Consider the following 15763-nt stretch of genomic DNA (forward strand, 5'->3'; position numbering starts at 1 on the left):
AAACCCCCCTAATGTCCCCCTGCACTCTGCAATCAGACATAGATCACAGCCGTGCTGTGAGGCTGTGTTTACATCTGTAGTGTCAGTCTCGGCTGCTCCCCCGCCTCCTGCAGAGCTCCGGTCCCTGCCCCCCTCCGATCCCTCTAATCAGCGGGGAGGGAAGGGAGGCAGGCGGGGACCGGAGTTCTGCAAGAGGCGGGGAGAGCAGCAGACTGACACTATAGAGAAAAACACAGCCCGCTGAGACACGCTGTGTGTCGACAGCACGGCTGTGATTTATGAGGGATTGCAGAGTGCAGGGGGACCTTAGGGGGGTTTGGGATACCAACAGAGGCTGGGCTGTATAGGCAGATCCAGCCTCTGTATGCAGATCACATTCTTCAAACCCACCTCAGGTTCTCTTTCAAGATTTAAAATATGTGGCCAAAAAAATGTTGCAGATGAGACTAAAAAAAAGGCAAGTTTGAACAAAATGCCCATAAGCAGTGTGAACGGCTGAATTATTCTAGAATGGATCGATATTCGGGCATGGCTAGGATCTCACACAAAGAAGGTCTGCCAAGAGTCAACTCTGCTTGAATGGTCTAGCGAGTGTGCCTCCATAGGTCATGAACTGTGCAAATTGTAATGCCAATTCTATGTTCTAAGATAGGATTACCTGTATTTAAAACTATGCAAAGATAATATATTTTCATTTCTTTATAAAAGTTATATATTGAAAATAAGTAATGAACAAACATGGGATATATTTTACAAATAAAAAGTGTGCAAGAACCTTTGCTTGCCTTGTGAACCCTGTTCCCTAATATTTAACATTAATTAAACCCCCGCCAGTACAGAATAACTTTTTTTTAAATTATAACGTTTTATGAAGTAGAAGGAACGTATTGAACCAGGTGGCAGGTGTGGGGCAGCGAGGCCTTGCTTTAAGGTAGTCTTGTTTTACCCTAGTTTTACACTCCCAGATCTGTGACCAACCACGCCACAAATTCTCACCTCACTGAGATCCCGGGTCTTTCTGCCACCATGAGTTTTGGTCCAGGACTGCTCCATTAGGCACAAGAAAACCAAAATGGTTCTTTCCTCCCTTCCTGTATCGAGGAGGAATAATACCTCATACCGATTTTAAAATTTTAAAATGTTTAAAACTTTATAAAAAAACACAAAATGCTTGGAACCTAAAAATGCAAAAAAATGTGTCTAGCACAACTACTGTGTGTGTCAGCAACAGTTTGGTAATGACCATGGAACAAGATTTTTTCAGTTCAACCTAACCTCGGATCTCACAGGAAGGAAAGATTATCAACCATGGATGCTGCAAGAAGAGCTCTGCGCACGAATTGGCCGAGAGAGGATCGCCTGGCAGCAAGCAGGTTGGAAGAAAAGGCCAAGCACAAGACTGAATGTGCAAAACGTGTCTGTGAGCTAAAATCCCAGCATTTCACTATTGCCGCTGTGCAGGCCGCACTCTGTCCAGCACTGAGCACACACACTAGGAGCTGGTGTGGAAATGGTATGCAGGTAGTAAGCAGGTACGGTGTCTTGGAAATGATAAAATGCAGAGTTTTGAGGAGAGTTATCACAGAGACCATACAACCGATGACCATTCATCTTTTCCTGCGACAGGTCCTCTTGTGTTCAGCGTGCCAGTGTTCCTGCTGACATTTGATGGAGCAGTATGAGGTGTTCCAACAGCAGTGGTACATGGCTTCCTCTTCACAATTGTAACACTAGTACAAAAAAAAAAACAAAAAAAAAACATAAATCTCCAATAATGTGTGAAAAAAACCACCCAAAGTTTGTCATTTCAGTTTGGTCAATTATAGCTATAGTTTTTGCTAGTGCGACACAGAATTCTGCAATAGGGGGTCCAATTAAAAAAAAAATTGTGTATTGCACTAGAAAAATGACAGCCGTTTAGTCATTAGCAACTACAAAAAAATATTTTTTAAGTCAAATTTTCAAAAACAAACAGGTAGTTTAGTGTGAATTCTAAGTACTGCTTCTGAAAATCACCATATATCTGCTATAAATTGTAAGCCCTACCTCCTCATACACAACGTTCCTACTGTGCCCAGGGATGTTGGAAAATATAGTCTGGCACCTATTGTTCTTCCTACCTTGGGTGTCACATGGTCACACCTGACTGCTTCCTTTCTGCTCTTAGGTGGGTCAAACTGATTAATAATTGGCGCTTTGAGTCCCCCAGGAGAAAAGTGCGACATAAATGTTCTGTGTCTTGTCTGTGTCTAATAGTTGCCATGGCAAGGACAATTGGTCCATGAAATTGCTATATTGTCAAGCACTTTGTTTCCATACACTATAGTGGCTCAACATCCTGAATGATAGTTGGTAGGACTGTCAAAGATTGTCAAATCTACAGTTGAATGAAACGGCAAATACAAATAAAGTATGGTATTATGGATACTTCTATACTGGCCAAACGAGATCTAATTTGGATATTATTTGAATCTCCCACCAGGCTTACCACATCTATGTAGTATAAGGGCATAGCTAAATCTCTTCAAAATTGTATTCAGCCTGTTCACCCTCACACTACATTCCTGATGCATGCTTTAACCTCTTAACGACCGCGTCACATGGTCCACGCAATTGGCGTGAACGCAGGAGCAGCCCCAGGACCGCCTAACGCCCATTGGCGTCAAGTCCTGGGGCAGGGTTTTGCAGAAGATCACGCGCGCATCTCTGCTTGAAGGATGGAGCTCCGCTTAGTCATCAGTCTCCCAGTGGTGGTCGCTGCTAGGAGACTGTTAGACGGTGAAACCGCTGTCCATTTACAATGTACAACTCTGCAATCTATAGCAGCGCTGTACTGGGGACAGCTGTGTCAGTCGGTTGTCCCCTGGGGAGGCATACGAGCGATCGGCTCTCATAGGCTGATGCCTATGACAGCCGATCGCTGTCATTGGCTGGTGGGGGAAGGGTAAAAAATAATAGGTAAATGTATTAATAAAAATTACATAAACAAATATATATAAAAATAAACAGACATTGTGGGAGCGATCAGAGCCCACCAACATGTAAAGTCTGCACTCTGCAGTGGATAAAGGACAGATGCAAAGAGAAAACAAACAAAAAAATAAAACAAACAAACAAGTTCTACTTACCGGGGGGCTTCCTGCAGCCCCTGGTAGCAGATATGTCCCTCGCCGCAGCTCCGCTTCGAGACGGTGGCCTAGGGCAGTGTTTCTCAACTCGGTCCTCAAGTACCCCGAACAGTGCATGTTTTGCAGAAAACCACAAACATTCACAGGTGAGGTTATTAGTGTCTCAGCAGAGCTGATTAACTAGCTCTTTGGTTTTCTGCAAAACATGCACTGTTGGGGGTACTTGAGGACCGAGTTGAGAAACACTGGCCTAGGGTACCCTCCGTTGCAGATGCAGACCGGCATCTTCTGGTCTGTGCCAGCAGGACACTCGCCACTGGTAAGGTTGGCATCTGCAACGGAGGGGACCCCGGGCCACCGGCTGGAAACAGAGCTGCGTTGAGAGAGATATCGGCTGCCAGGGGCTGGAGGAAGCCCCTGGTAGATTTTTTTTTTTTTGCTCGGCCCCTCCCTTTAAGGGCCTATTTCCAATAGGATATTATATTTTGCAAGTCTTTCCTGTATGAAATTTGAATGCGACTAACAATCATTATATGGGAAACGGATGCATGGTGCAAAATCTGAAGCATGCAATCCATATTTTTCTGCATCAAACCGCATGTGAAAATTCACATTCAATGGAAAAGACTTCATTGACATTCATCGACTACATATTTAATGCGAAAATTTGCACTGTGAATTTGTACTTAGGGTCCGTTACCACTAGCTGCTTTCTGCATTCGGCTGTCGCTGGCTGCTAAGGGGGAATCAGATGTGTGCTGCAGAAATCTGCAGCATGCAATCCATATTTTGCCTAGCAGTGCAATTCTCCACAATGGCTCGCCCACATTCAATGGAAACTACTTCACTGATATGCATCGGTTGCAGAGCCATTGCAGAAAACCGCAATACAGATTCAGATGTAGTGGAAATGGGCCCATGACGGAAAATGGATTCTAAATCAAATCTGGGAATAAAAAAAAGGGGGGGGGGGGGGGGGGGAATGGGAGAAAATCAGACACATTGGTAGAGGGAAGCCTCAGACACTTACAGTGGAGGAAATAATTATTTGACCCCTCACTGATTTTGTAAGTTTGTCCAATGACAAAGAAATGAAAAGTCTCAGAACAGTATCATTTCAATGGTAGGTTTATTTTAACAGTGGCAGATAGCACATCAAATGGAAAATCGAAAAAATAACCTTAAATAAAAGATAGCAACTGATTTGCATCTCATTGAGTGAAATAAGTTTTTAAACCCCTACCAACCATTAAGAGTTCTGGCTCCCACAGAGTGGTTAGACACTTCTACTCAATTAGTCACCCTCATTAAGGACACCTAGTCACCTGTATAAAAGACACCTGTCCACAGAATCAATCAATCAATCAAGCAGACTCCAAACTCTCCAACATGGGAAAGACCAAAGAGCTGTCCAAGGATGTCAGAGACAAAATTGTAGACCTGCACAAGGCTGGAATGGGCTACAAAACCATTAGCAAGAAGCTGGGAGAGAAGGTGACAACTGTTGGTGCGATTGTTCGAGAATGGAAGGAGCACAAAATGATCATCAATCGACCTCGCTCTGGGGCTCCACGCAAGATCTCACCTCGTGGGGTGTTAATGGTTCTGAGAAAGGTGGAAAAGCATCCTAGAACTACACGGGAGGAGTTAGTGAATGACCTCAAATTAGCAGGGACCACAGTCACCAAGAAAACCATTGGAAACACATTACACCGCAATGGATTAAAATCCTGCAGGGCTCGCAAGGTCCCCCTGCTCAAAAAGGCACATGTGCAGGCCCGTCTGAAGTTTGCCAATGAACACCTGAATGATTCTGTGAGTGACTGGGAGAAGGTGCTGTGGTCTGATGAGACCAAAATAGAGTTCTTTGGCATTAACTCAACTCGCTGTGTTTGGAGGAAGAAAAATGCTGCCTATGACCCCCAAAACACCGTCCCCACCGTCAAGCATGGGGGTGGAAACATTTTGCTTTGGGGGTGTTTTTCTGCTAAGGGCACAGGACAACTTAATCGCATTAACGGGAAAATGGACGGAGCCATGTATCGTGAAATCCTGAACGACAACCTCCTTCCCTCTGCCAGGAAACTGAAAATGGGTCGTGGATGGGTGTTCCAGCACGACAATGACCCAAAACATACAGCAAAAGCAACAAAGGAGTGGCTCAAGAAGAAGCACATTAAGGTCATGGAGTGGCCTAGTCAGTCTGCGGACCTTAAAGGGACACTTAAGTCAAAAAAAAAAAAATGAGTTTTACTCACCTGGGGCTTCCAATAGCCCCCTGCAGCTGTCCGGTGCCCTCGCCGTCTCCCTCCGATCCTCCTGGCCCCGCCGGCAGCCACTTCCTGTTTCGGTGACAGGAGCTGGCAGGCTGGGGACGTGAGTGATTCTTCGCGTTCCTGGCCACAATAGCGCCATCTATGCTGCTATAGCATATACCATATAGCAGCATAGAGGGTGCTAATGTGTCTGGGAACGCGAAGAATCACTCACGTCCCCAGCCTGTCAGCTCTTGTCACCGAAACAGGAAGTGGCTGCCGACGGGGCCAGGAGGATCGGAGGGAGATGGCGAGGGCACCGGACAGCTGCAGGGGGCTATTGGAAGCCCCGGGTGAGTAAAACTAATTTTTTTTGTTTGACTTAAGTGTCCCTTTAATCCAATAGAAAACCTATGGAGGGAGCTCAAGCTCAGAGTTGCACAGAGACAGCCTCGAAACCTTAGGGATTTAGAGATGATCTGCAAAGAGGAGTGGACCAACATTCCTCCTAAAATGTGTGCAAACTTGATCAATTACAAGAAACGTTTGACCTCTGTGCTTGCAAACAACGGTTTTTCCACTAAGTATTAACCTCCCTGGCGTTCTATTAAGATCTGAAAGTTGGCTGCATGAAAGCCCACTAGAGGGCGCTCCGGAAGCGTCATTCTGATCGCCTCCGGCGACCAGAATAAACAAGGCTGAAATGAGCAGCCTTCCTTGTTTTGCTTACATCGTCGCCATAGCGATGAGCGGAGTGACGTCATGGACGTCAGCTGACGTCATGGACGTCAGCCGACGTCCTGACGTCAGCCGCCTCCGATCCAGCCCTTAGCGCTGGCCGGAACTTTTGTTCCGGCTGCGCAGGGCTCGGGCGGCTGGGGGGGACCCTCTTTCGCCGCCGCTCAGGCAGCACACACGGCTGGCAAAGTGCCGGCTGCGTGTGCTGCTTTTTATTTTGCAAAAATCGGCCCAGCAGGTCCTGAGCGGCGACCTCCGGCGGTGATGGACGGATATATTCGTCCATACCGCTGAGGAGGTTAAGTCTTTTATTGTTAGAGGGTTCAAAAACTTATTTCACTCAATGAAATGCAAATCAGTTGCTATCTTTTATTTAAGGTTATTTTTTCGATTTTCCTTTTGATGTGCTATCTGCCACTGTTAAAATAAACCTACCATTGAAATGATACTGTTCTGAGACTTTTCATTTCTTTGTCATTGGACAAACTTATAAAATCAGTGAGGGGTCAAATAATTATTTCCTCCACCGTACATTGGTAGAGGGAAGGTTCTGGATCCTCCAAAGGCTTTCAACATCCTCCTCCAGGCCACAGCTTCTTCCCAGGACCCTCTGAAATTTTGCAGCCACACTCCAGAGCCTGAATGAGTGCGACCACATTCTGGCTCGACCTGTGCAGTAGCACGGAGCTGATTGCGCTCGTCCGAAAAAGATGAGCCCAAGCAGCTCTGTGCTATTCTGCAGGCCTTATGCGTCTGCACAGGGCGACCGTGCATTTTCAACTGGCCCTTGCTGAACAGGTTCAGGGAGTCCCAGCACTGGTACGGCATGAGGTGGAGGGAGCTGGGAAACCCTCTGAATTATCCAGAGACTTCCTTCCTCTGAAGTATGTATCTATTTGGGGCACGTTTTGCCTACAGGTGCTTTTTAAGGCCTCACTTGACACTTTTCTTCTGAGAAACTTCCCTCTGCATTGACCTTTTACAAGGGTTGCTTACCCACTGCTTCTTCTTGGTCTGGGAGATGAGCTGTTTGTGCTGGGCTGCCATCTTCTTCATCTCTTCCATGAACTCCTCCTTGCACTTCTCTTTCACCTGCTTGCACTTCCTGTCCATTTCTCCTTGAACGTTTGCTACAGCTTTACTAATGGCTTGTCTCTTCTCCTCTTCCATCTCAGCCCGTAACTGCCACAAAGGAATACAATAATATGAATAGCTGTGCTCTCAAAAATGTTAGAAGGTACCTGTGGGGTGCCAATGTTCTGAGACGCCTGCTTGAGAACCCAACCATCCACATCAATGCCGCATTATTATACTCCCTTTGCTGTGTACTCACCATGCCCACCAATCACATCTAAAACTGAACAGGAAGTACATTTTTACTGGGCTCTGCCACACCCCTTCCTGTTGCCTCTGAACCATTAAGAGGACTGTTCTGGCCAGTTGTAGTGATTTTACAAATTTGTGGACAGTAGCAAGGGGCAAGACAATACAAAGTCAGAAGTCAATGCATGTGCACTTAACCTCCTGGGCGATAATCCCGAGCTGAGCTCGGGGTATGTCGCGCAGGAGGAGTTCTCAGGCCCTGGTGGGCCGATTTGCATAATTTTTTTTTTTCGTTACACGCAGCTAGCACTTTGCTAGCTGCGTGTAACTTCCGATCGCCGCCACCCGCCGTGCCGCGCAGCCCCTCCCTCCCCGACCCCTTGCGCAGCCTGGCCAATCAGTGCCAGGCAGCGCTGAGGGGTGAATCAGGACTCCCTCTGACGTCACGACGTCGGTGAAGTCATCCTGCCCGGTCGCCCCCTCCTGGGCGATGTAATTGTATCGCCCAGAGGGTTAAGAGTGAGTGAGCGTGTGAGAGTGAGTGGGGTCTGTAAAGATGGAGGATGGGTACATGAAAGGAAGGAGCTGCTGGAAAAGAACATTGAGCTGCAGTATCTTAGGTGTGGGGGTAGATGGCAGTAGGCCTAGGGAGGCAAAAATAAAAATGTAGCCCTGCAGAGGCCTCCTTGGAGGGAAGAATACATCTTGGAATGCTTTTGCACAGAGACTACACTGCTAACCTGTTAGCCACGTTTATTTACCAGAGACTGTAAATAAGATACTAAGCATTCTGGATTGCATGCCAATTATAGTACATTGTATGCAGCTTGGAAATAAGCCAATCAATCACTTCCTGGTGCTTGATAAGGTCTGGATCTGTGATGCATACAATTTACATGCAAAGTCAAAATAATTAGCTTTTCAACCATCTTAAAGGGAATGTCCAAGCAAAATAAAAAAATGAGTTTCACTTACCTGGGGCTTCTTCTACCAGCCCCATGCAGCCATCCTGTGCCCTCACAGTCACTCACTGCTGCTCCACTCCCCCGCTGGCAGCTTGCTGACCTCGGAGGTCGGCGGGACGCATTGCGTACATTTTTACGCATTCCCGCTTGTGCAGGAACATTAACACATACATTTTTACGCATTACTGGCTCAATGCGTAAAAATGTACGCAATGCATCCCGCCGACCTCCGAGGTCAGCAAGCTGCCAGCGGGGGACTGGAGCAGCAGTGAGTGACTACGAGGGCAAAGGATGGCTGCATGGGGCTGGTAGAAGCCCCAGGTAAGTGAAACTCAATTTTTTATTTTGCTTGAACCTTCCCTTTAAAGCGGGATTGTAACCATAAAAATCAAATTTCAACAGCAACTGGTCTGAGTGTATTAAAGGCACACTGAAGCGTGAAAAAAATTATGATATAATGAATTGGTTGTGTAATACTAGAATTTTAGTAGCAAAGAAACATTTTACCTCAGGCAAACCTAAAGTTAACTCTTCTGTCTTTAAGTTAAAGGTGGCCATACACTGGTCGATGTGCCATTAGATCGACCAGCTGACAGATCCCTATCTGATCGAATCTGATCAGAGACGGATCGTATGGCTGCCTTTACTGCAAACAGATTGTGAATCGATTTCAGCCTGAAACCGATTCACCATCTGCTGAGCTGCTTCTGCCGCCTGTCCCCCCCCCCCCCCCCCCCGTATACATTACCTGATGCTGGCTCCCGGGCATCTTCTCCGCATTGCACGGCTCTGTTCCGGCTTCATCCCGGCGCTTCCTCTGTTACTCCGTGACCAGGAAGTTCAAATAGAGCGCCCTCTATTTGAACTTCCTGGTCACTGCAGTGACACAGGAAGCGCCGGGATGGATGGAGCCGGAACAGAGCCGTGCAGCGCGGAGAAGACGCCCGGGAGCCAGCCTCAGGTAGTGTATACTTGATCGGATCGGCCGCCGCTAGCGACGCGCACTTTACCCGCGGGCGATCGAGGGTAATTTCCCGCACGGCGCGATCGACAGACCGATCCGATTTCGGGAGGAAATCGGATCGGCGGCTGCGTTTACCGCGAACGATTGGCAGCAGATTCGATCCCAGGATTGAATCTGCTGTCGAAACGGCCGCGAATCGAGCCAGTGTATGGCCTGCTTAACTCTTTAATCCTTAAAATAACTCCAGAGTTAAACACAGGCTGTTCATTAACTGTGTGTGAAAATAACTACAGAGGAGGTAAATTAACTACAGAAGAGGTAACATAAGGAATGAAGAGATAAGATAACTCTCTTACTGTGTGGAAGTAAGTTTTCTCTTGCCTTATTATCTCCAGCATGATCTTAGTGAATTGAGGCCATTGTCTTTTAAAGCTTATTATCTCAAGTGTCTGGCAGAGTTCTGGCACTCAATGGCTAATTTGCATAGATAACAACTGGAGTTTCTCAGCTCTTTGACTTGTGTCTCTGCTGCTAATGCTTTTTTTCTTAGCTGTACTACACATACAAATTATATAAAAAAAATTCTCGCTTCAGTGTCTCTTTAAAAAGATAAAGATGCTAATCCTGCATTCAAACCGTGCAAAACTGTTTCTGCTGTTATGGTTTGGAGTTATTACATACTTTAGGAGCACAGGCCCTTTAGTAGTCAGTGCCAAACAGTTGAATGCAGGGGGTTCTATTTATGTATAATACAATTCTCCTCTTCCATTTATTTCCCTGTCTAGCCTATCTGAAACATGATCCTCTGCTCACTTGTGTTTACAAGCAAGGCTGAGGTGGCTCAGCGAATGGAGGAGAAAAGAAAACAAAGACAGTGCAGTTCCTAGTATACACCTCAGTAGGAGTGTCTGAATACTCTGGGAGGAGGGCTGCTAATGAATACACAATGAGCAAGAGAAGGGAGGGGAGGGGAGGGGGGGAACAAGAGTCAGGGAGGATATGATGTCAGTGTTAGCTTAGCAAGATGGCCACTGTCTAGAATAGGATTTTCTGCTTTTCCGTTATAAAATTCACAGGAATCATTACGTGGATAGCACAATATATTTGTTATGTAAGTAGAACTAGTATTTATCTACTTATATATGTGCTTTTTATTTCTAGGTTAGCATGGGTGTCACTTGTTCTTTAAGGGCCCTTTTCCACAGACAGCTGAACTGCGTGCTCAGTTAGCAGTTACCAAGCAGAAGCAAGCAGTTGTGAGTTCAACAGTCTTTTCACTAGCTGTCAACTGCTAGTGGAAAAAGGGCCCCTAATTGTAGATAGAAAAACCATCAGCACTGGTACAAACAGAAATAGTACCTGGCAGCAGGCATAATGTCTGTACCAGTTCTGTAGGCCAGTGCAGTCAGTGTTCAGCATAGCAAAAGATAGAACGATATAGTGGCTAAGTGGTTAGCGCTCTCACCTTGACCGAGAAGGTCGATTGGCTTCCCCTCAAATTGTCTCTAGGCTAGGGTAGGGATACGAGATTGTGAGCTCCTATGAGAGGCAGTTTGGATACATGTAGTGTTGGGGTTAGAATTCAGTATAGTGAACTTGAACACCAGAATACTCTCGACCGCCGCTGTTCAGCACTGGAACGAGCAGACAGGGTCAGGAGGAGCTCACTACCTTGTGTGTCATGTTGCGCTTCACATGACTCCGATACTTTCGGAGTAATGTGTAGCGCTAAATGACACATAAGACAGCAAACTACTCTTGACCCTGTCCCCTTGCTCGGGTGCTGAACAGTGGCAGTCAGGAGTATTCTGTTGTTTCACTATGTCAAATATGAACACCAACACAGTGACCTGTATTTGTTTTACTCTAATAAATTGCTGAAAATGGCCAGGTTATATAAATGCAACATAACAGTTTCAACAAATACAATTTAGGAGAGGTTAAATAAATACATTTCTCAAACAAACAAAAAAATCACTACTACAAGTTACAAGTTTAATAAACAATCAGCAACACTTGTACAGTGCCTGACCACCAAGTAGGTAGGGCACAACTCATCACCCATGTCTTACAGGTACCCTGGCTATACGGTGAAATGCAAATTTATTTTTTTTTAAACAGTCATATAGACAGCGACTTCAAGGCGAGCTTAGATTTAAAAATAACTGGAATGAAATGTGTCATTTTAAATTAAACTGCAGCCTGACAGACAGAAACTTTGATCCTACATCACTCTCCAGTGCCACCAGCCAAAACTACCTGCAAATCCTATTCCCACTCACTGCTCCATGGCTCTGCAATTCCTATTCCCACTTACTGATCCAGGGCTCTGCAAATCATATTCCCACTCACTGCTCCAGGGCTCTGCAAATCCTATTCCCACTCACTGCTCCAGGGCTCTGCAATTCATATCCCCATTCACTGCTCCATAGCTCTGCAATTCTTATTCCTACTCACTGCTCCCTGGCTCTACAAATCCTATTCCCACTCACTGCTCCATGGCTCTGCAATTCCTATTCCCACTTACTGCTCCATGGCTCAGCAAATCCTATTCCCACTCACTGCTCCAGGGCTCTGCAAATCCTATTCCCACTCACTGCTCCAGGGCTCTGCAAATCCTATTCCCACTCACTGCTCCAGGGCTCTGCAAATCCTATTCCCACTCACTGCTCCATGGCTCTGCAATTCTTATTCCTACTCACAGCTCCCTGGCTCTGCAACTCCTTTTCCTTTTCACTGCTCCATGGCTCTGAAATTTCTATTACTACTAATTCCTATTCCAACTCACTGTTTCAGGGCTCTGCAAGTCCTATTCTCACCAATTCCTATTCCAACTCACTGCGCCAGGGCTCTGTAATTCCTATTCCTACCCACTGCTCCATGGATCTACAATTCCTATTCCCACTCATTGCTCCACGGCTCTGCAATTCCTATTTCTACTCACGGCTCCGCAATTCCTATTCCCACTCACTGCTCTGCCATTCCTACTCACTGCTCTATGGCGCTGCAATTTCCTTTCCCACTCACTGCTCCATGGCTCTGCCATTCCTACTCACTGCTCAAGTCACTCAGCATTGCAGAGTGGTGTATAATCTAAGCATCAGCTGTTACACTGAATATGAAAAGGACAGTGTTACAGTATTTTACCCTTACAGGTTTTTGAACTGGTTTGGCATTCTACTGACCTCCTCTAGGGCTTCCTGAACTGCCCTTTCAGTTTCCCTCTTGTTGTCTGTAGTCATCCTCTCCTTGAGCTCATTGAAGATCTTGCTGTATTTATCGTGACACATGTTCTGACAGCTGCCATCGTTGTTTGTCTGTGTGCTGCGGTGGGACATTCTTGGCGAGGAGGCACTTTGCTTCTTTGTCTGCGTATAAACAGATACCTTCTCCACTGGCGGGGGCATGGAGGGGATTTCCTGGCTGGAGCTCACAGCTTCCGTCTCAGGCTCCGGTTCTGGCTCCTGCAAGAAATGAAGAGAAAATGGGTTTAAACTGGACTTGACCATCAGGTGAGAAGAACAGGAAACCTGCAATTGCTCACTTACTTTAAAACATGCCATCTGCCCTGTTATATTATGCCCACCTTGAGTATTTTTGAGTCACTGATTAAGTGTGCAGGAAAGGTGTGTGTGTGTGTGTGTGTGTGTGTGTGTGTGTGTGTGTGTGTGTGTGTGTGTGTAGGTGTGTGTGTGTGTGTGTAGGTGTGTGTGTGTGTGTGTAGGTGTGTGTGTGTGTGTGTGTGTAGGTGTGTGTGTGTGTGTGTGTGTGTGTGTGTGTGTGTGTGTGTGTGTGTAGGTGTGTGTGTGTGTGTGTAGGTGTGTGTGTGTGTGTGTAGGTGTGTGTGTGTGTGTGTGTAGGTGTGTGTGTGTGTGTGTGTAGGTGTGTGTGTGTGTGTGTAGGTGTGTGTGTGTGTGTGTGTGTACACATTCTACCTAATAAATCCCGTGTCTCTGCGTCCCGTGTTTTCTCTCTGCGCATGTGCAGGGATGCAGAGACACTGAGGGGGAATGGCGCAAGGCTTGCAGGAGAGGACGGGGCCAAGAGGGGTGTGTGCGGCGGGCGCATGCGCGTTGACATGCGGTGCTGACAGACCTAGAGCCCGTTTTTAATTGGGCTTAGGTCGCCTAGTTTGTAATAATTAACAGGGAAGGATGACGGCCAGGGAACTACACTTATTTTTTAAAGGACGCCTGAACAGAGTGATATGAAGACTGGCATAATAATTTCCTTTGAACAATACCAGTTTCCTGGCTGTCCTACCGATCTTTCAAGCATTAGTAGTATCGCAATCACACACCTGAAACAAGCATGCAGCTAATCCAATCAGACTTCAGTCAAAAGCATCTAACCCGCATGCCTGTTTAGGGTGTATGGCTAAGGCCGGGTTCATACTATATCGCAAATGCAGCATATGCGTAAACGGCGCCGAAAGCGCATCTGTTCAGGACCTGAGCAGATGCCCTGGTGCGAATCACACTGGCTGCTGCATTCGTGTCGCCACCCGTCCGCCAGTATTTCCACTGGTTTTCTTATCAACTCTTATCAACTGTGCCGTCCCAGTCGGAGACCAGGAAACATGGGATTTCCTGTTGGTTTTGTAAAAAAAACAACACCACACCGATGTGAATCCTACCTAGCAACGGAGTTTTCTCATTGGGCCACATGAACCAATGAGAGTTTTCTCTGTTGGGAGAGGACTACCATTGTTTCTCTAGCATACCAACAGGCAGCCCTATTCCTCCTGGTCTCCGAGACAAGCCCGGACTGCGGCACTAAGTTTCTACAGGACAGATATGCAATTTTCCTGTGGTGGGACGCCTGGTTGGAATGGAGACTTCCATTCCCACAGGCTTGCATTTGTGTCCGATTCATTTGCAGTCAGCGTTTTGCGGCTGGGGAAAATGCATCAGATCTACATTTGTGTTCTGTCTGACAGTGTAAACACATTCTATTGAGAACGTAGGATGCTTTTACCACGCGTCTTTGCAGTTGACTGAGTTCCGTTAAACTCAGCGTTTTTCTCTTCAATGTGAACGGGCCCTAACAATATTAGAGGCAGAGGATCAGGACAGCCAGGCAATTTGCATTGTTTAAAAGGAAATTAATGTGGCAGCCTCCTTATCACTTTCACGTCAGGTATCCTTTAAAAGCAGAAAACGGTGAAACATTCTCCTCTGCTTCATCAGATTAGCCTCCCCATTTTACCTGAAATGGTTAACATGACCATCACTAAAATGTTATTATATAAAACATCACAGACACAATATCACAAATTGTATACCTATATAACAGGGTAACCTAATCAAGAAACCTCTCAAAGCTTCTAAGGATACAACTTTATAGAACTTGCCCCTAGAACAGGGATCAACTGGCCCTTCCCTGGGCTCCTTAAAAAACAATGATCAAAATAAAAATAAAAAAAGAAATGACAGACATAAAAACCAAGCCAATTGGAAGGAGAAAGCATCAGCACAACAGCAAGGCAAGTAGCAGATTTTGTAAGGAAATAAATATGGCAGCCTCCATATTCCTTTCATTATACTGTAGGTTTCTTTTCCTAGGGTTGAAGCGTAACGGAACTTAATACCACAAACACAGGTACATACAGTACTACAATATCAACCAATATGAATTGCTCAACCCATAAACTTTATTCAGAAGCCGTATCAAACCTTATTGCTAAAACCCTTAAATCAAGACCCCTAAAATCAATCCTGGGTAATGATAGAGCTCTCCATTGGTGCATCCCACTTCAAAACTATGCCACTCCCAACCACAAATAAGCAATTAAACAAAGGATAGCCTAACTCATACAACCTTGTGGTTGTGCAAGAACAAGTCACATCTGCATCATTCCAGTGCTCTGGCTCAGTGTCACACTGTGAAGGTCCGTTCCAATTGACACCCACCATTAACAACCATTCGAATAGCGATAGAAGAAACAGTGGGACAAATCACCTGCCTGTAAGGAGCAGGGCTGTGGAGTTGGAGTTGAGGTTGAGGAATTGGAGTCGGGGCAATTTTGGGTACCAGGAGTCATGGTTTCATAAACTGAGGATTCGGAGTTGGATGATTTTTGTACCAACTCCACAGCCCTGGTAAGGAGTTGTATACTTCCGTATAAGTCAGCGTACTGTTAATTGGTCTAGCCACAATGTGAAAAGGCAGAAAAACTGGGGTAGACAATATTGAAAAACCATTCCAACCAGCTGTCACTGTGATACTCATCACCTTTTTGTGCTCCACAATCATCTAGACGAAAAAAGTCCTCTGCTCACAAACTAGCTCCACCGACGGCTCCAACTCTACATCAATGTACCATAACATGAAAAGGGAAGAGTGATTTTAGTGCTTTCCCCATGACAGTTACATTAAAACACGCCCACA

General features: G+C 46.0%; 1 protein-coding gene across 2 annotated transcripts in view; it reads right to left on the bottom strand.

Moving 5' to 3' along the window:
- Positions 1 to 372: 372 nt before the first annotated feature.
- The window catches only part of ZMYND11 (zinc finger MYND-type containing 11), a 136303-nt gene continuing 120912 nt past the window's right edge, over positions 373 to 15763 (bottom strand). For both annotated transcript variants that reach the window (XM_068238607.1, XM_068238608.1), the window contains exons 15-17: positions 12559 to 12837; positions 7118 to 7303; positions 373 to 1730 (exon numbers count right to left, since the gene is read on the bottom strand). In XM_068238607.1, the coding sequence (XP_068094708.1) occupies positions 1608 to 1730; positions 7118 to 7303; positions 12559 to 12837 (588 nt within the window). In that variant the 3' untranslated portion in view covers positions 373 to 1607. The remainder of the gene's footprint in view (positions 1731 to 7117; positions 7304 to 12558; positions 12838 to 15763) is intronic.

The sequence above is a fragment of the Hyperolius riggenbachi genome, chromosome 5, assembly GCF_040937935.1.
Source record: "Hyperolius riggenbachi isolate aHypRig1 chromosome 5, aHypRig1.pri, whole genome shotgun sequence".
Classification (NCBI taxonomy): Eukaryota; Metazoa; Chordata; class Amphibia; order Anura; family Hyperoliidae; genus Hyperolius; species Hyperolius riggenbachi.